General features: G+C 37.1%; 1 protein-coding gene and 2 long non-coding RNA genes across 5 annotated transcripts in view; 2 read left to right on the forward strand and 1 right to left on the reverse strand.

Moving 5' to 3' along the window:
• Positions 1-4904: 4904 nt before the first annotated feature.
• Positions 4905-7445, reverse strand: LOC128503734 (uncharacterized). Its single transcript, XR_008355290.1, has 2 exons — positions 7370-7445; positions 4905-5065 (listed from the first exon to the last, which is right to left on the reverse strand). It is a non-coding gene; the product is annotated as an uncharacterized LOC128503734 (long non-coding RNA).
• Positions 5959-21962, forward strand: part of ZNF608 (zinc finger protein 608) — a 47625-nt gene continuing 31621 nt past the window's right edge. For all 3 annotated transcript variants that reach the window (XM_053473896.1, XM_053473909.1, XM_053473903.1), the window contains exons 1-2: positions 5959-6343; positions 6979-8009. In XM_053473896.1, the coding sequence (XP_053329871.1) occupies positions 7143-8009 (867 nt within the window). In that variant the 5' untranslated portion in view covers positions 5959-6343; positions 6979-7142. The remainder of the gene's footprint in view (positions 6344-6978; positions 8010-21962) is intronic.
• On the forward strand, positions 16339-16926 carry LOC128503741 (uncharacterized). Its single transcript, XR_008355295.1, has 2 exons — positions 16339-16749; positions 16808-16926. It is a non-coding gene; the product is annotated as an uncharacterized LOC128503741 (long non-coding RNA).

The raw sequence follows: 21962 nt of genomic DNA on the forward strand, positions 1-21962 counted from the left end.
TAAATTATAAAAATAAACTATTAACATGTCTATTTTTGAAAGCATTCTCACAGTATTTTAAAAACCTGCCTAACACACTTGCACAGTGCTGTATACATTAAATAGCCACGAGGATTTAGTGTTGTGAATTAAATTAAGCACACAACCTCAACCTTCACATCAACACATCACATTTGAGGTGAATACAAAACAGTGTTGTCTGCAATGACTGTGTACAGGGCCGGCCCTACCATGGAGCAGAGTGGGGCAATTGCTCCAGGCGGCACTTTTGAAGAGGCGGCACTTTGTTGCCCAAAGCACTTTTTTTTTTAAAGTGGAAGAGAGGCTTGTAATGCTGAGTGCCGGAAAATGATGTCATTTCCGCCGTTCAGCAGTAAAGCAGCGCGCACCGTGGCAGAGCAGGGAGACTCGCCGCTGGACTGCTGAAAAGTAAGTGACATACAAAGTGTGGGGGGGTAGGGTAGATAATAGGGAGGGAGGGAGAGGAAGGGTAGATAATAGGGAGGGGTGGAGAGGAAGGGTAGATAATAGGGATGGAGAGGAAGGGTAGATAATGACCCCTGGCGGCGGCGCCACTCAGCCGACTTGCTAAAGTGGTTTCCAAGGTTGGCCCCTCATATTACATACAGAATTTGGCTAGGCAAAATGTTAAAATCATCAGTAAACCCCTAGTTTAGTAAATAAACCCCAGAGAGAGAACGAGGGAGAGATGAACATTATATAATAAGCAGAGCACTATTGGTATTAATAATGCATGTGTATTACTTTGTTATCACACTTTGCTGATGTCTTAAAACACCCTGCCTTCAAAGTGCTTGTTATTTTAGTGCTGACTTTATTGATTCTTTGGTTACACAGCTGCTTTACAACAAATTAAGAAGAAAGGAATCATTACAAAGTGAATTATTCTTCAATGTAGTAGTGTAAACATGCACATATCTTTTGAAGGTGGTCTCTCTTCCAGTATCTTACTAATTGATTGAATGTAGTTCTTACTTATTCACACACAACAATTTATTGTACCTTCCCAGAGTTATTCTATATGACATCAAGATGCACAAGTATCTTATACAACAATTTGTGTTTGTCTTCATTTACTAATCTTCCCGGTCCCTTCCCCAACTAGCCTAACTTATCTACGCAGCATCGCAGGGGTTAACGGGAGTTAAAGGTCCGTAAGAGCGACTCTATTGGTCCAACTTCAACTTGGCCAAGTTGCGGCACCAGGATTTTAAAAGTCTGTACGAGCGACTCTATTGGTTGCCAGCAAAGGGTTCGTCTGAGGAGGCCCCTGCCGGTGACCAATAGAGTTGCTCATACGGACCTTTAAAAAGCCTGGCGCCAAAGCTGCTACGTAGTGCGTACCGCGTTAAGCCTGTATTAACCCCTTCTACAAAAAAACGACAAAAAGGAACAATGTACACGAATATTCGCCCGAACCGTACACAGGAAAGGATGAATATTCGTGGAATACGAAGATTTTTTCCCCACAAACATAAAGAGTTGGCCGGCACCCAAGTCTAGTTGTTACTTTCTGGGGCAACTGCCACCAGACTGCTCCAAAATTCTTAATAAGGGGGTCGTGGTCAAGGTTCAAGGGGAAGCAAAAGCAAAGTGTTCACATAACATAATTTTACCTGCTGTGAGAGTGTGACTGCTCGCACACAAGGCAGGTAGAAAAGGGAGTCCAGCTAACACAAGGGGAAAACAGGGTCCCATAATCGTTGGGGAAGTCAGTGAATATACTCCTTTAACAGAAGATGTAAAACACAAGGATGGGGTAAAATCTACACGGACAGGAACAGGGCCAAGCCCCCTTCCACATGGTCCAAGGCAAAGAAGAGAAGGGGGAAACTGGTCAAACGGGCATGTTCTGGACATAACATGGGAAAAACAGATGGGGCATGTCACACCTGCCAACCCCTCCCCCCAGCTATTTTCCATGTAGGAGATCTCCACGTGATATACATTCAGTTAGCTCGGTGAACTCTATTATGACTCCCATGCATATTGGTGCAAAATGTTCCCATTGATTTTAGTAGTAGTTCTTTCCTGTCATTTATTGGCTGTTTAAAGCATCCTATCGGTGGTAAGAATCGTCGGAACATGGAGGAAGACTTCTATCTCATTATTTATTTTCTTTATTCTTTTTAATAATGCATATCAACGTTTTCACAGTGTATTTTAATACGCATTTTTCTTTAGTGGGTCAGTCAGGGACATTAACCTCAATATTATTATGTCGCAAAGAGCACATGACAAAAGATACACAAGTATTAGATAATTGTAACACTGACAGTCCTTTAAAAATGTATCACTTAACCTTTATGATTCCAGAGGGAGGTTTGTGCTCTCTCTCTTCTAGATTTCTGGGGCATGAAAGCTAATATGGACTGCCGTTCCCATAATCATGAATCATTTACAGACCACACTGAGTGAATAAAAAGTATATTAAATAGAGGTGAAGCATTCTAAGATAGTATCATGCCATTTCGTATTACTATTTGCTGGTATTCGTCTCTGATAAACACATTATGTGTATTTGCTAAACCAGCACTATTTAATGTATGACCTTTCAAGTCCCACTTAATAATCAATACAAATCCAGTTGCGGACTTTGAATCTCCAAGCTCTTTACAGTTAATGATGTTGTCTACAAAGCAAATAATTACATATGGGTGTATATCCTCATACCCTGCTGGTATGCCATGGGAAATCTGTACAATATTGTCAATAAGCATAATAGAACAATAATAAATAATAAATAATCAAACTCAGTTGGTGTTAACATGCAAATTATTTTATTACACTCATTGGAGAATTATCCATATAAACTAATTATGAGACCATGCAATAATACTGTATATATTATGTGGACTTGCAGATGCTTCTGGACTACAATTTCTATTTGGGTGACCGAGGGTGATGAGTTTTTAATAGAATAAAATATTCTGTATTTGCCTTATCACTACTGTTGGCTTTTAGTACATGCATCCATGGCAAACACATGCCCAAAATCAGTAGAAATTCTACTAGAAATTCAAATATATTTAAATATATATATATATCAAATTACCAGTTGACTATGTCTGTGCTTTGTTCTGAAATTTGAAAACCCTTTTTCCCAATAAAATGTCTTTTGTGATAAATTTGAATAACACACCTAATTAGTATGCTGTTTTAGTCAAATATTTTGGTTGCCAGTGGTAACCGTTCTCTGTAATATGCTTTTTGATCCCGACAAGGGGAAAAAAATGTCATGAATCTGTGTTCCATTTATTTAAGTAACCAGTTTTAGATTTATCTTTAATAGCGCTTACACGTATGACATTTAACTCCTTTATAGCTTTCACTATTTACGAAGTACAGCAGAGCAGAGGTGGAATTGTATAATTTGTAGGTATCCCTGTATATTTTGTATTTAATAAGCGTTAACTGATTTACTTTACGGTTTACCGTATAAGAAAAGGAGACGTAAAATACGTGCAGGTATATAATAAGTACATTACGACATGAAGCTTTGTAATTTATAAAAGGCACGGATACCGGATTAACATTTAATCGTGTGCAGTTCCTAGAAACAAATTGCACAGTAATCTTACATGTATACAGAGTAAATGTCATCTCTTAATAACTACTTAAATACCATTTGCTAACAAATACTTAAATACCCCAGTAATTGAAGTCATTATTTTTTCCAGGCACTGACTAGTGTTCATAGCCGAGCTCTAGCGGACATGCCATTTGTATATTACACAGCTCAGTTAAGTGCTGCCGGAGTTTCAGTCCACACAGCATGTCATAAGCTTACTGGCTTCTAGCACTGGTGCCTGTTTGTTCTATTAGTATATACAGAGAATTCTCTTCCCTTACCTCCCCCACTCAAGCTTAAAGAAACATCCAGCCAATCACATCCCCCAGTTCCACAAATGCTAGCCTGTGATTGGTTGCCTACAAAAAGGACATTGGGAACAAAGAGAAGTCCTTTCAGCAGAAAAAAAAAGGTGCAGTGCTCAATGCTCTTCTCTCATTTCAGTTTCTCACCATTACACTAAGTGCTCAGTGAACTTCTATATATTATTAGGAAGCAGGTAATGGTTTTGAATTACTTGTTCCTAACCCAATGCATAGGCAAGAAGACAAATGAAAAAAAAATAGGTATGTATATGTATGTATATTTTTATTTATTCAGCGCTAATAGATTTACTTAGCGCTTTATGGATTACAGTATAATAAAGGGGTGGTGCAGTAAGTGCTGTCATATAATAAGTCATGTAACCTATAGGCTTTTTGATTGGGGTACAATAGGTATGAATACATCAGGAAAGGAGGTCTCTGCCCTCGACTCAAGCATAAACACTCAATGCAATTAAAACGCAAAGGTCAGTCTGATCCTATTCAGATTCCGAGTACAGTTTGTGCAATGCTGCGGAAAGTCATTTATTAGAAGCTGTAACTCGGAAAAAAGAGACAAGTGGTTTGATACGGGTTCACATGAAAGGGTGAGTTGTACATTTCTCACATATTCAGCACCCTGCGTGTTTAACGCTGTGATTGCTGGTGTTGGAGAGGTTCGCACACCCTCTCCCTCCTACCAGGATGAATGCAGATTACCATGATGGGGGGGGGGGCTGGGAAAACACAAACTCAACACCTTAACATGGTTAAATGCAATACACTAATTAGCATTCACTGTTTGCTTCCTATTCAATTGGGATCCTTAGCCTCGCAGATTTATTATGCCACAAGAATTAGCCTTCTTCCCTTCTATCACATCTGATACTGGAACCCTTCAAAATAAACCAATGATCGCAAAGGGATCATGTACAATTAACATTTATTTATTTTTTATAAATGTACTTTGTTGCTGGAAACCCACATTTGTTTATTTGTTTTTTTTTTAAATTATTTTCAAAAGGTTGATGGCCAGAATTTTTGGCTTCGAGCCATAATGCACACAGACTGCACACTCATCCATACACACACGCCTAGTCTTCTCTATATGCACAGCACGTTTCTTCTTCTTTTTTTTTTTCCTTCTTCTTCCTTAGACACAGATGTACAGCTGCAGAGAAAAAAATGTTTCGCATTCAGGAGTAATAGTTATGGCAGCAAAGGATGGAGGAATAAAAAAAAAAAAAGAAAGAAAAGGTGTTGTGCGTCTTAAAGGCGAGAAGAGAATTTCCTTGATTTGCTTGTCACCTATTTTGCTTGCACGTCACGACAAGCAATTTAGCTCTTGATTTTCACGTGATGTAACAGCCAAAGCAGCAACAAAATAGCTGCTGTTATAAGGCTGGCTTGTTGCTAACTCTCCCATCCCCCACCACCACCACCTCCTCCTCCTCTTCTATTTCTTCCTTTCCTAACAAACCACATTCCGCACTTCCAAATAATCCATCAACAATTCATTATAGTTTTTTGGGTTTTTCTAAGCTGGAATTGCCAGCTAATTGGAAATACTTCTAAACATGCACAGATCATTTGCCTGGCAGAGAAGAAATAATAAAAAGAGAAGTGACATGTTGATGACTATGAGTCTTCTTTGTATTTTCTATTCCTTGTGATGAGTTAATACTCCTTAATGTGATCACTGCATTTTCTTACATGGTGCACAGACTTGCTGAAGCAGCACTATCAGATGTGCACAGGACTCCCCCCCCACCCCCTGTACATTGAGTATCACACTTAAAAATGTTTTGATAATAGGTTTATCAGATCACAGATACATCACTGTCCCAGCCCCACTCCCCTCCCTCCTTCCTCTCATGTCTTCAAGTGTTATTCAAGAAACAGATTTGTCAGGAAAACTGGTGGATGGGGGGGAGGGTGTGGGAAATGCCACTTCCTGGATAAGCTGAAAGCTGAATCCAGACCAGAGTTTCAGTCCCTCTCTCTTCTTCTCTCTCTCTCTCCCTCTCCCTCTCCCCCCTCTCCCTTTCACTAATTTATCCCTATGTTAGCACATTCTGTCTTGTTACAACTGGACGCCTGTAGGTTTGTTCATTGGGATCATCACTTAACTGATCAGGATGGCTCTGAAATCTCTTTTTAAAGGAGAGACGTGATTGAAGTGGTGTCAAGACAAAAAAATATATATACACAACTTTTTTTTCCTCCAATGTTTTTTTTGGGGGGTGGCATTATATTTTTGGGGAGGGGGCTGTTTTTATTTTAATTTTTTTTTTTTTTTTTACATTGTGAAACCATTTCTCCATGAGAAACTATCTGAAGCTGTAAATCTGAAAGAAGTACGAACAGGAAGGAGACAGACAGTTCTTATATATTTGTTTTAATGTTGCTAACAGAATATTGTGGATTACATGACTACCCTCTGGCTGAGGTACAGTACATTGCTTGTTTTATCCTTGATCATGTGTGGGGTATAAGTAAAGAATGAGACAAGGAGTTTGTACTTAACCTTTGGGTTTCTGGATTTTTCTTTTTTTTATTTTCATGACAATATTAATTATTATGACAAGCTGGGATCAAAAAAATAAAATAAAAAAAAGGTAAGAAGTATGTCTATATCTGATACTCATACTTCATGTAGGCATGATGTTTTATGCTTTGATAAACCTTTTTAACTCATCTTTGTTAGGCACAAGATCATTTGTGGTCGCTAAAGCCACCTTGGCGCAGAAGTGTATGTCTTAATCAGTTTCCTGTGTAGTCAGTACTGCTGTCATTAACATAGTTAACAATTCTCTCTCTGCTGCTTGATCACTGAGCAGCTTTTATTTTTACGAAGTGGATACTTGTAAAACAACTGTATTTTTTTTTTAATAACATTGGGGTGATTTATGGCTTCATTTGTATTATTTTCTGCTGGTTGGTTTAGTGAAACATTAGGGAATAATTTTATTTTTTAAATGTATTATTTTATTTTACTTTATTTTTTTTTAAGTAGCAAATAATTACCACTTCCTGTATCATATACAAATAAATATTTTTTTTTTCTCCCTCCCCCCACCACAGGAGATGTAATTGCACATCATAAAAGAAAAAGAGAACATATTTTATTGGGATTTTTTTTTTTTTTTTTTACTATTAAAAAGCAACCCATCTGAAATTAAACGAATGTCACCTTTTCTTCAACAAGAAGTTCATGGAAATTTAATACAACAAATCTCCTGTTCAGGATGTCATTAAGCACTACTTCTATAGGGAAAGGTGTGGATGCTAATGCAGTTGATGTGTACGACAGTGGGGATGACTGGGAAATTGGTGTGGGGAATTTAATTATTGATTTGGATGCTGATCTGGAGAAAGACAGACAGAAATTTGAAATGAGCAACTCTACCAACAGTGGTTGTGTTTCCAAGGAAGGTGGACATGGCTTGGCAGCTGGTGGGACTCTTAACTCTACCTCCTCTCCATTATCTGAGAGCCTGAAATTTGCCTCAGTGCAGCAGCAGTCGTCAGCTCCCCAAGAGAACAACCACAAAGAGACTAGCAAATCAAAAGTAAAAAGGAGTAAAACTTCGAAGGATTCCAACAAGATTCTGTCTTCTGCTGCTTTGTATGGGATTCCAGAGATCAGTAGTGGTGCCTGCAAGAGGCAACAGGAGGCAGGACGGCTTGGAGAGGTGACATCTACAGTTGGCATGAGTGCAGCACTGGGTCATGGCACCAATGGAGTTGGTCTTACTGGTAACCCTTCTTGTGGAAAAAATGGCAAAGAGGAGAAAACAGGAGGCAAAAGTCAGAGCACAAGGGGCTCAAAAAGGGATAAAGATTCTGGAAAGTCCAGAAAGGACAATAGCAAATTGTATGACCTTGGACATCCAAACACTGGAATAAACAGCCAAGCGGTTGTACATTTGTATGGATTTGGAAGTGGCAAAGTCTCTGGGAATAGTAGCCCGTATCACTGTGGCAATAGCCTGGCTGGAGAGTTGGCAAAGAATACTGTTGATTCAGGGATTATGAATAACTCTGTGCACGTTAAAAAAGAAGAGGAAGATGAAGACAGCCACAGGCGAAATAAGAAACTAAAAACAGAAAAGGTAAGTGGAGGCACTTGTTAGCCTTTTGAGTGTGGGTGAAGGGCAGTATGTTTCATAAATCTGTTTTTATGTGTTTCATTGTTTTTCTCTTATATTGCATTCCATGTTTTCTACACTGATCACTGATCAGTTTTTTTTTTTTGCTTTGGGGAGTAGAAGTATGTTAAACTTTAACCTTCTCAACCTCCCACATCTTCCTGCAGGGTGAAGCTCAGTATAAAGACTAGACACGTGTTTGTAAATGTTCTAGGAGAGAGAGAGCTGTTGGCCCATGTCCCAAATCCTTATTAGTTACACTGTATTTTACAGTTTCCATTATGCAACATTTCCTTCCATAAACAAGAATTGTGTGTGTTTCTAAACTGACCAAGAACATTTCTTGAGCACCAAGAACTGTTTTTTTTGTTTTGTTTTGTTATATGTATTTATAAACTGTTTTTTTTTTTGCATACTCTAGCTAGTGTTTAGCTATCAAGATAATTAGGGTTCTTGGTTCCTGTGTGTATCTGTTCTGTAGCTACTGTACTACCATCCCCCACACCACATAGCATGTAGCAGCCAGCTCTATTTGCACAACAGGCAAGAGTTTAAACTATCCAGTGAGGAATGACATGGTTACAATAATCTGCTCTGTTTGCCCACTGGTGGGGGGAGGTGTTTTGTGTATTCTCATCCATTGGCAGCACTGTACAACACAGTACTGCAAAGGTGCAAAAGTGGAGGTGGGGGGTTTGTGTGTATGTACGTGTGTATATGTGTATTTCAGGATGTAGCCAGAGAGCTATTTGGAGAAAGGCAAGACATCACTGTTTCAGAGTCTCTTTTGATTTGAACCAGTCTGTCTTGATCTGTGTGAATGCTAAGTAGCTTGAAAGCACATGAGCAGATCAAATGTTAGAGCTGGTTATAGAGCATGGCTATTCTTGCTGCTCACTGAAGCACATTATTTACTAGCAGTTATCCAGAGGGCGTAGGGTTTCTCAGGGGAACTAGTGCTTTTGTTGATTGATAATTAAGGGTCAAATGCATTCTACAGGCTGTGAACCCTTGTGTGTGTGTGTGTTTTTTTTCTTTTACTGGAAAATGCTGCTGCTTAGGATGTATAATTGTGACTTTTTAAGAATTAGTGTACACCCACCAAAACAGATTTTTCTTTCGCAGCCATTTGTTTTTAATATAAATATTATACATTTATTCTAAAATGATCTGGAGTAAGTGTGAATAATTATTATTAAGTAACCGTTCTAGAATTGACACTATGAGGGATTCCGACGACGTCTCAATTTTTGTATATTATTTAGGGTGGTTTTTATGTGTCTGTCTATGTTTGCCGCACCATACCGTCTACAGACTCGATATACAAATAAATAAAATTGGTACTCTGCGGAAGATTCATCTAGGGAAGAAAAACCTAATATTCATATTTTTTATTCTGTTACATTGGGCGTTCAGTTGTCAGTGATCTTGAAGCGCAGTTTCTTAATCAACCTTAACTGTCCCAAAAAATTTCCCTAATCCAGTGATTTTAATAGCTCTGGTTAAGGAGTCAGATTCAGTGGCTTCCTGGAATGTGGGAGGCACTGCCCTTTTGTGTCTCCTTTTAGCCTTTTAATCTTTCAGCCAAATGTTCGCATTCAACAATTTTGTTTAGGAGGCAGTCTGTACATTTCAGTATCTCAAAGCCTGTTGTCATGGCAACCAAGATCAGCAAGCTATGGATTATGTGCGATTAATGTGTCTTACTCTGCTGTGGAAACAAAATACTACATTATGATTTTATTGTGTGTTTTTCATTAAATCAATGTCTCTGCTATTGCCAGGCAATTTATTAAAGTGCTACGTTGGTGGTGAAACGGTGCAGCCTAATACTGGTTAATCAAACATTGTATATTAAGTTAATCAATTTATTATATTATATCTTGCCGTGGCGGCTTTACTCACAACCATACCCATACAACCGTTAATACCCAAATTTGGTATTAAAATTGACAAGAATTGTAATCATATTTCCAGAAGATTAAGATTTTTTTTCTGCAGTATAACAAGATGTTTGGTAAAGTTACTTAAATCTATATTGGGGATATTAACATTTTAAAACTAGAAGATGTAGTGGTTAGCGATCTATTTAGCATGTGTAGCTACTTGTCTTTCACTGTGTTGGTAGTAGTGTTTTTCAATAAAGCAGACAGTAATTCCATTAATAATCCATTCCCCAGTTTGGCAAGCTCCAGGTCCAAAGGAGAAGTGGCATCCTGTTTCAAACACTGTGCTGGTTATATATTAAGACAACATATGCCTTGTGTGCACAACTAGACTCGTCATATATGTTCTTTTCCACAATACTCTCCCATGCTTGTTTTTTAAGTCTCAGAAATTCTCATAAACATAAGGCGAAGAAAAAGCCCACACTGTTAAATACAGTTAGTAGTTGCTGGCAGAAGGCTCAGTTGTCCCTATATAAATAAGCTTCTTCTTATAAACAACATGACAAAGATTGAGATTAAAATTTAGTCAGTTTACTATGCATAATATATTTATATTGTGTGTGTGTATATATATATAGAATGATTAAAATAAATATATTTATTTTTGGGGGGCTAGAACAGTGAATACATCCTCATGTTTTGTAGTTTAAGCTTGAGATCAATTTTCTGTCATTAAGAGTGGGTTTAATCTTAAATGGATTCCATGAAAGTGCACTCTTGATAACCTACAATCGAGCAGTGTTTACATGATCTAAACGGAGGAAGGAAAGCTGATTCAGCCTCTGCCATCTTTGGCTAGATTAATACTAGAAATGGATTTCTTGACATGCTGAGCTAAGGTCCCTGTGCAAAAGGCTCTTGACTTGGTTTTCTAAGCGAATGCAGCAATCAGTCAGCGTAGAGGCACATAGGCCAACTTTTTTATTAATAAGAGAGATGTAATTGTATTTTAAAATTAACTTAAAAGAAACCGCATGCAGACATTGACTTACACCTAACAAACAGTTCTCTTGATTAAATCTGATCTATTACTTACCCTCTTGTCCTGTTGGTGTCTTAAGATACTCTCCAGATATCATTTTTTAAGGTTTAATTATATAAATACACATTTGGTGCACACTGCCAGAATGATCCCTTTGTTTTACATGACAATGTCAACTGGGAGTCCACTAATCTTGTTTCCATTCAGAGATCTTGTAGCTCACACTAGACACTTTGACTAATGAATCAATGCTTTTGATTATTGAGTGTGTCTTTAAAATCTTTGCACATAAGGTATACTTTTATGCGGCGTAAAGCACAGGGCCATAAAGGTCATTTTGCTCTAATTGAAGGGCAAAGTCTATTGAGGCTTGACAGCAGCCAGTTCTTAAATTTACATAAGCGATTTAGCTGGTGGGTGCACAGCTGAATATGGGTGCCCAAAGGTTCTTAGTGTATTTTAGTTGTCGGTGATTGTGTAGACATATCTGTCTGAAACTATACAGTTTATCTCTAAAAATATGGCTGGCTTGTAAAGATTACAAAATGGAGAGTATGCCTGAAATAGTAAAGTATACCATAAATATTAAAAGGCAGACATAAAATAAAAAAAGTCAACACATCATTATGTGTAAATAACTAAATACATGCATACAGTTAAGTGTATATAGTGTGGGAAATACCGTAAACATGTTTAATATACCATTGTCTTTTATCCATGTACACACGCAATTTAATATATGATGTAATTGTTTTATATTGCTCTTTCAGATCTAGAGGGTTAACATTATTCCCATACAAAATAACCATCTGCTCCCAATTTTCACCATCCCCAAAACACTTCCATCCTTATTCCCTGTTCAACCTCATTCACAAATTCCACTTAAAATACTCCCCACCACCCAGCTGAACGATGACCTTTTCTGAGTATCTTTTTTTTCTAAAGCCAGATAACAGTGTTTTTGAAAATAGATTTTTGAAAATAATTGATGAGTACTTTTTTAACTGAAGATAAAAAAAGCTTAATGACAGCTGAATTATGTATGTATGTATGTATTTATGTATATATATATATATGTATATATATATATATATATCACCCGTCAACCCCTTAATTGAATAAGAAAATGAATGTTTTGACTTGGTGGTCTGGTAAGTGGCAGAGCATCCAATAAAAGCAGAATGTTTTTCCACAGACTTAAATTTTAGTCATTCATCCATTACAACTGTGACCTGCCAGCTTACAAGCCTTGAAAGGGAAAACAGCATCTGGCCTTTGTTTTGAGGTCTTTTATTGAGGCTAATGACTGGTCTTGTGCCACCCTGAGATAAATGACATTATCTCTGAGTGGTCTGACAGGCAACAGACAAGTTAATAGTGAACCAGGAAGGGTTTGTCATAAGTCGAACTACAGGAGGAAACAATGGATTCTTTTATTTGATTACAGCCCAGTATATATATGTAGTTTGTGTGTCATTATCTTCAGTTCATTTTGTTGCGGTTAACAATTAATGTCAAGCTGGTGCCATTTGCCAAAAAGCAAACTGTGCTGCTACCACTTCTTGGACCTTATAAGGTATGAAGTTATGGAGATGATCACCACTGTTCTCAGAAGTAAATCTGTCTGATATTTCAATATCAATACAGTTTTGAGACATATTAGATTTATTTCTACAAATAAATGCATTTTATGAAATTCTGTTAGAACTATCTTCGTATAATCCTAGGCTGGAACGTGTCTTCTGTTTTACATATCCTACACGTTTTTATTTAAAATGTAGGTTGACTCTTCACAATAAAACCTTTTTTTTTTAATTCAATTTACAGCTAAATAAGCTTAAGCATTTTTATTTTTTCCATCCACTCTTTTCTGCGTTGTGTTCTTTTAGACGTCTAGGAGACCATGAATTATAGGTTACAAGGACCCATCCCCCATTGTGGGAATCTGCTCAGTATGTTGTAAGGTGGCTGTTATATCTTGTTCCTCCTATTCTACCACCAGCATTGTTATGTACTTTACTCTATTGTGAACGATTTAGGGGCTGCTACAAAAGTCTGACTGCATCTCAGTTCACACTTAGCAGGCCTGGTAATTGGAACAGTATGCTTTGCATTTCAATGCAGGACTGTAACTCTATTCAGGTTTAAACACACCATGACAGTATGAACCGAATAAGATTGCCAAGGATAGGTTGTTTTTTTTTTTATCAAAAAATGTTGTTTCCAGGACAGCTCAAGTTTTATTTGCACCATCCTCTTTATTCTTCTTGAAAGAATTATTTAAAAAATAAAAGAATATTAAAATACACACTATCTCATTGGAAATATTATTTTTTTTATGTTTTATTTATTATACAGAATTTTCATATGGTAAAAGGCTACCTGACACATCTTGCTGATATAATCCAAAAGGTTATGTGTTAAGGTTGAGTGTGAGAAAAGCTGCAGTAAGTAAAAATGGGACATGTGCAGGAACAAAGGACATTCTGAAATGTTCTCAGGTTCCTGATTTCTGTAGTAATTCAGTGCAGACCTTGAATATAGATTGCATCTGTTGTGTGTTGTCCAGCTTGTCTGAAAAAGGATTATAATTACACTTTTTTTGGTAGGAAATCCAACTCAAGATCAGTAGACCTAACCATATTTTTTTTAAGTGGTATGTTTTTGTTATTTATTGTCCACTTTTTTTTGTTGCTGGAGGTTTCCAGAACCTGTTATCTATATTGGTGTTTCTATATTTTACTACTTTTTCACACTGCGCTAGTAAGACAAAGTCCACTTGGATTGTCATACATAATTATCCTTTTATACATCACCAACACATTTTGCAACTCTTTACAATGTGACTATATACAGTAGTGTTATGTTTAAATAGAGACATTGTGGAGTGTCTGTTATCTACAACCTATGCTCTAAAGAGCTGTAATTTGTTTTGTATGTACATTTTCCATTCTTTACGTTTATTTTCCATGTGATAGGATAGGGAGTTGCCATCTCTGGCAGACAATACATTTGAATGAAGCCAAAGCTATTTTCAGGTACTTGAATATTGCTCTAAGCATATAATGCTTGCTACATAATACATTAATCTCTTTAACCTTTCCAGTTGTGTACAATTGGCTTTCTGAAAATACACTTCCAGATATCAATAGCTTTCCATCAAATAAGTATTCTAAAGACTTCTAAATAAATGCCTACTAAAACCTCTATTTAGAAGATTAGATATGTTTTTATTGATAAATATTTGACGTAAACATTCTTTTTCTAACTTCAGATCACAGGTCATTATTTTTCTTTTGGATATTTGCCGATTAGCCATTCAAAGCAGTTGATGCAACAAAGGGTTAACGTAAGTGATTAGAAATCCTGAACTCCTGCCCTTTTCAGTGACCTTTGGAGAGAAAAAAAAAACAAATAGTGAACATGCATAAGAGTTAACCAAGTAATGCTCCAGTTCGCAACCTGCAGGCTCATTTTACAAAGTATACAACCATACCAAATTATTTTTGGATTTCCTTTTACCTCCTTGGCTGGATATTTCTGGACGGCTCACGTTAAAAAGCAATAATGATGTTTGAATTGGAGGGGTTTGGTCTTCGGGCCCTCATTCGTCATACTGTTCGAATTCGTTGAACTGTTTGTTTGTGTGTGGTTCACCGCACTACATGGATAATGCTATCAAATCTGGGCTTTATTATAGGCTTATAACTGCAAAGCAGCAGCACTTTTCTTGTTGTGCGTTCTGCCTGGGATTTATTTTCCTGCCAGCTCTATCTCTGATGCAAATAAGCGTTTTTGTTGGTTTTTTTTTTGTAAAGGAGAAAACAAGAAGTCATGAGTGTTTTTATAAGTATTATTCAGTATGGCAAAGAAAGGTTATATAAAAGAGAACCATCAATTATCTATGAAACACGGGTGACCGACAAAACATATACAAGTGGCCTTAAAACCACGGCTCAACAAATTTGTAGAACATGCAGGAGCCCAACTACTACGGTGAGGTCATGTGACTGCTGAGCCCCTTCCTCCAGGCAGCGCTTGGGGGAACAAAAGTGGGCACTGTATAGAGCCAGCTGGTGGGCATATGAATCTGCACTATAAAGCCAGTTTCTGTATCCAGAAGGTGAAACTCTAGGGTCTAGGAGTCAATTCCTAGTGACCATAGCAATCTGGGGGCCTAGATTTTGAACTTTACTAGAAATTTTAACATTACTTTGATAATGGTAAAGGTTCATGTTTAAAGAAAGCTCATACTAACCAGACCATTCAGTTGGATGTTGAAGTGGTATGACCATATTTCAGATATTGCAGCAGAATCACTTTTTGTACATAATCTCATGGTTGAGCTGGTCTTGTCTTGTGGATTACTACCAGACACCCAAGTATATTAACATCATGCTGTGTAGTTAGCAATGCGTGTGATGTCTCTTTGCTTGCATGGGGGGATGGTACTCTAAACACACAAGATTAACTGTACTTTACTGTGCTAATCTCTGCTGACTACTGTGGTCGCCATTGAACATAATGGCCCTTGAGATGCAAACAGCAAAGCATTTGATTAAAAAGCTGTTTTGGTCATCTTAATACAGATAATTGGAGCTGCATTAAAATGTATTCGAAATACACAGACATTTTTTTATAACCTGCGTTTCGATCCTTGTGCTTCTTTGTTACCAATATGTGATGTGGAATGTATTCCAAAGGGCATCTTTCTTTACCTCTGCTTTTTTATTATGTATTATTATAAGTATTAGTTTTTAATATAATATAACTTAATTCCAAAGGTTGGCAGCTTCTCTTCCAACACATCCGTTACACAGGGTTTATTATCATTCCTAATCATATTTGTTAATAATGTTATTGGTTTGAGTAACATGACTTGAACAGTATAGGATTGTTTTTCTTCTAGCTTAAAATGCAGGACAAGTCCTCATCACTCCTTTCCTTCCATCAGTTAAAAGTCATTGTTTCCTAGCTGTATGATGTTATTACTCACATGTGACTGACAGACCTGCATGCACTACAGTGAAGCATATTCATTTTCATCTAGTACCCGTTTATTGCCTTGAGCACAGTAAATCTGTCAGCTCTTCTCCATACTTTCACCTCTTTCTTCATTTACTCAAGCTTCTAGTTTGACAACATTCCCCGGAGGCAGAATCCTAATCTGCTTCCAATTAGTTGCAAAATGTGAATGAAAATTTCCACATTATAACTGCTGTTTTACTCTCACGCTCCCATCTAGAAACAAATTAATACATTGGAATATTTCTTTTCTGGAGCTTGTGGATTAATTTTCCATAAAAGTCCCCAGCTGCTTTCAAGAGATTTCCCTAGTTCCATTTTTGACTCTTAGATGTTGACAAGATTTGGAATGCTTTTGTACCGACAAAGCCTTCCGCTCAGTAACTTGATTAAACTGTATCATCCATGCATAATGCAAGAACAAATCATTGTGCAATGCGTCCTGATCAAAGGGATTTTCACCTTTGTAGGAACATGAATTATTTTGATTTATTATTCACATATTATGCCAGTGTAGAATTAGTAGGGCGAATACACCAAGGGAACATAATTCAGCAAGTAAGTACTATCTCACATCTTGGGCTGTTGAGGGATTGATCTGATTTCAAGGTGTTGGAATGATTGGCTTTGTTGTTCTTTGCATAAAATAGAGTAGCATAGGGAATATTGTAGTCTTCGATGTTGTCCTCCATCTGATTTTACATACAGATTGCCAATTCTAGAGTCTTTTCCTAATGGATGCGCAACTGTTGCAGATTCTGCTGTGCAACTGACACCCGTCACATGTCTTGACAATAAAGTCAAAGGCAGAAGTCTGGTATTGTACATAATGTACATTGTACTGATAGCAATGGAGTTATTCATAGAAACATGAATGAACGGATTGTAGAAAAGAATGACGTCTTTACTAACGTATAAAAAAGAATTAATCGAAGCAAAACCTTATATACAGAGGCTGGTGATTAAAATAGTTTAGTTGAATGAGGATTTGAGATACAAGGTAAGTCCTTTTCTTATATAAGATAGGTTCTTTATATAGGACCTTGTATGAAGTCATGGTTAACCAGAACATACCATTAGTACTCTGCCAGATAAGTTATATGACCAAGTCTGGTTATCTCTTGGATGGTGATTTTTGAGTTTTCATCTGCATTGGCAGTAACTTGTGTGAAGTAAATAACATTTACACCAGGAAGGCTTACTCTAAAACAGTAGTATCAGTGGCCAAGAAGAAAACAAATAAAAAGCATTTTGATTGTTTCTGAATGATAACTGATATGCTAATTATCATCTTTTCCACACAGTGCAGACTAGCTGGCCACCCATTAATGGACAATGATTTGGTAATACTTGATCGTTTAAGGCTCTTATATATCTCTAGGGGGTAAAGATTTCCAAATCAAGATTTCACAATGTCAGTTCTGTCCTACAAAAACTGCACCCACCACAAGCACCTTTTGTCTATTTATTTAATCATTTTAAAAATAATCTTGTTAAAGCATATACATAATGATGGGAGGCCACTTATTATGACCGTGTGTAGCAGTAGAGTATGCAATACAGATGATGTTTGTGATGGTTAATTTATTACTGGACTCGGGGGCACTATTTTTGAGTAATACTGTTTGTTTTATACGCCACTGAGATTATTTTCAGATATGGAATTTCCTCGGCCACTAAAGCGCTTAATGCACATCGCTGTTGTCTCTTTAGAAATTTATGGCATGCATACCTAGAATACCTAAATCATGATTGGTGTTATAAGCGGCTGGGAAAAAACATATTCCGTGCTGTATTTTTTAACAGTGCTGTAAAGCGGTAGCTAAATTTGCAAGCGTAAATCAGCAGCAGAGCTTAGCACCCAGAAGGCTTTGCTGATTGATGTCAAAGCAATGACACTTGCACAGGACTTGCAGAACTGTACTGCTGCAAATGAATTTGAGATGGATTACAGTTTAGATCAATGAGCTATGAAAGTAAATGCACACGGTTATTTCTACCATTTGAAGCCTAATTTATTTTGTCCTCTATAAATATAGAAACACGTATAATATCCTGTTTTGTGTGAGCTGAGAGAAGGCCAATATCGGGGAGATTTCTGTACCACATACTGTTCCTTTGAGAATATTAGTCAAGAACAGACTTTTGTTTGGCCTTTAGTATTTTTTGATGGTTTTTAATATGACATGTGTAACAGTACTTGAAATTGCTATGCCTTAAGAGCATTGCTTCTATTAGAATTTGTTTAAGCTTATAATCGTTCGGTTGTGAGCAAATTGCATTTGGCCACAATAATATACCGTTGATTAAAGCCTGGATACCTTGAGGCCAGCAGGTGAAATGTGCCAAGTACGTAGCCACCTGCATGATACGCGAGGTCTCAAGCTACACCTGTAGATCGTAGACGGCCGCAGATTAAAGCACTGGATCAGCTGTACGGGCATCGTATGTATGAAGGGCCATTGGGTCCTGGTATTCGTCTATTGGTTGGTACGAGTCTGTTTGGCCTTTACAGTTTCGCTTAAATGTGATAATAAGTCACACCGACGTGTGCTTCGCTTGCTGAATGTGAAGTGACAAGTTTGTTGTTCTGACATATGACACGCCAGCTTGGTGGGGATTTTCCGTTATACATAACTCCTTAGCCATATGTGCTAATTGTATTAGATGATTATGTTTCGTGACATTTCTCCAGACTACTCTTTAGTTTGAACACCTCAAGTAGTCTGTGTCCCCAACCTGTGCATGTTGGTTGCTTTAGATATTAGATGGTAAAATATTCTGCTGCTCTTATAAATCATTTAGTAAATCCTGCAACGGTTGCATTGTATTTCCTATTTAATCTGATCCGTATTATACCTTTTTTTATGTCTTTTTTTTTCTTGCGCTGTATGAAATAAGTATGATGAATGTGTGCATTGTATATTTTGGTGCTACGACTAAAGGAATATGAATTAAGTAAACATCCAGCAGTATTTGTATTCCCAGAAAAACAGTGTTTGTCTTTCAGAATACATTTGCTTCCTATATCTGGTATCCCTGCTTGGAATGTATTATTCTTTTATGGCCTTCAAGAATTACCAAGAGATTTTTACAGTTCAAGTGGAATACATCTATTTTGCAATTTGCAGTAATTGACAGAGTGACTCTGTACTCTTAACAGAGCAAGAACATTTATTTTTCTTCTTTTTTTCCATTATTAATTCTGTAGGCAAAAGCCAGAGTGCTTCTGAGAAGCATTTAATGCTTTTGTTGACAGCTTACAGTCTTATAAACTCCAAATGAGCTTATTGCCTTTTAACCATCATGAGTGCTAAATAATAGAAAAAGCTATGAGCCTCTAGATTGGATGACCGCCAACCACCTACAAAAAGAAAAGCGTAGGAGGGGGAGGGGAAGAACTGAATAGTTTAATTGTAGAGCAAATCATTTGTTTACAGGTTAAGACCTAGTTGGTAGCCAACCTATAGGGACAAAAAAAAAAAAAAGAATAAGGTTTGGGGGTAAAGGAAATGGATGTCTGGCTTTATAAGTTGTTGAGGCATCACTTAAATGTCCAAAGGCGGTTTGGTAGATGAAATGAGAAGACCATATTTCACTTGCTTCTTTCTGTTGTCTTAATTTAACAAAAACTGGTGGAGGAGGGGAGCATGTTGGTTTGTTTGTACTTTCCGACTGGGATCAGATAAACCCAGATTACTCCCAGCAATTGCACACTAGTCATTGTCAGAAGAAGAACTTTCCTGTTTTGTACAACCGTGTTAATCCAAACAAAAGGTGGGGGAGATAAATGGTTGCCAATGTGAACAAACACAATACCTTCTCTAAGTACTGCCATTTGGCCTGTTTACATAGACACATCTAAAGAGAGCTGAGTAAAGTGGTGTTACCAAGTCTTTTAAAGACTTCTGCTACATTTTACATAGCTAGTCTACCTACTCTACCGACAATGGAACATTTAAAACTAAAATGAGCACCTTAAGGTTGACTTCTGGTATATCAAAACTCATCGAGAAATAATTACACATTTTATGTCATTATGCGTAATTCATGTTTTATTGGTGAAGGCTTGATGATAACTTCAGAAGTCATTGAGAAGAAAGAACCCTTAACCGGAACACTGTATGTTGAGAACAACACGTGTACATACACAGACATATTCTTAGTTATGACTACATTATAAAAAATACCTTTTCGTGTTGGGAAGGGTCAACTGGTTATTAATAACTTTAAGTGAACATGGCGTCAGTGGTATATAACAATATAATTCAAATGTAACCTTTTCTTTGAATCGGTAGACTGACAGCAACATGCAGCTGAAATTACCCACACTAGATTTATTTTTTAATATGTTTTTGCGTTAATTTAACCTATGTTATGTAATTTGATGGTAGTTTAAAATCCTTTTTATAGTTAACATTTATAACTAAATAAAATGTATAAAAAAATTACAAACCTCTACACAATTAAAAGTTGTATCACTATTCTAAATAAGAACATAGCGGTCTGTTTTCATTGTTTTCTTATAAGCATGAACCGTTATTAATTAATTTAATAATACTCTTTGAAATAAAAAGTAAAGCCAAAAGCCACTGGTATGATTACTCAATATTTTATTAACTTGGTCTATTTGTGGCTGGAAGATTTCTTTATTGGTTTTGTAATCCAATTTCTTCTGTTGGTCATATTAATAATGTGTGGACAGATAGGAAACTATTTCACAATATAACAGTAGATGTAGAAATATTTATTTCCAGGTAATCATACTCTCTTACTTGTGATTTAGTTAAGTGTTGTGCTCGTTATAAATAGTATATTGCATAAATCATTTGTGTGAACTAGATTCAGCATTAAAAGAAAAAGTCAAAATAAAAGCTGTGTTAGTGAGCCACAGGGTGTTCGCTCTGTACCTTTTATGATTTTTTTGTGTAGTATTGCGGAGAACAATATTAGGTAGAAAATTCAGAGCAGGATGCAGCAGCATATCATGGCCAGCACTTAAAGCTCTGTGGGGGAGATCAGCCATTGGACAGCCCAACTTCATAGTGGACCACAGTTTAAGGGGTCTCTTGGGGAGATCAAAAACATCCCTGTGTCTGATCTATTTATTTACACTGTGAACGTTGTGCTGTGCGACCTGGGGCAAAGCACTGTCATACACCAGGTCTTGGGAGCGGCACGGTATTGTCTCTGGCATGATAGACCCAGAGACCCATGTGGTAAGACAAATCTTCAGATGATGTAAAGTTCCCATTGTTCTTAGTCATGTTCTTGCATACCTAGGAACTACATGGTTGGATCTGTCTTGAAGGCTTTGGGTATGAATGCTGGTTGCTGAGGTTCTGGGTAGCATATTGAGCTTCTTTTGGTGTTTATCTCCAATCAGTCCCCACTAAGGAATTACCCCATTTACAACATTAACATTGCACACTTGTAGCAATTAGACCACATGTGATGTGGCATAAGTGAGAGGATCCTAGGTATGTATTTTTTGGAATGACTGAGAATCGTGTTAATTGCCGTTTCACAGCAGGCAGTCTGCTTTGTGACCAGCCCTTGTATGAGGTAGTAGCTGCGTACATACTGTCCCAAACGTGTTGTCGTAATTGACGTCAACTACAATCTTCAGACAACTAAAACAAGCATTGTTTTTTAGTGCTTTATTCTGCGTTCTGTTGATAATTGAAAACATTTTAAAAAAAAACTAGTTGTCTTAAATACAGTCCCTTTTTCCAATTCTGGACATAACAGGTGTTTGATTGTTCAGACAAACTTGCAAGGAGATCTAGAAGACAAACAAGGCTACTATTTCTCATTTTCACAAACTGCTGTTAACAAGGATATCCTCTCCAGGGACAATAATCCACAGTTTGAGAAATGAAAGGACTGTGAGTGAGTGGCTTAATATGAGCTCCCAGACTAAGCATTAGTTCCCAGTGGGTACAATGGTTGTCTGCATAC

This window comes from Spea bombifrons, chromosome 1 (assembly GCF_027358695.1).
Source record: "Spea bombifrons isolate aSpeBom1 chromosome 1, aSpeBom1.2.pri, whole genome shotgun sequence".
Taxonomy (NCBI): domain Eukaryota; kingdom Metazoa; phylum Chordata; class Amphibia; order Anura; family Pelobatidae; genus Spea; species Spea bombifrons.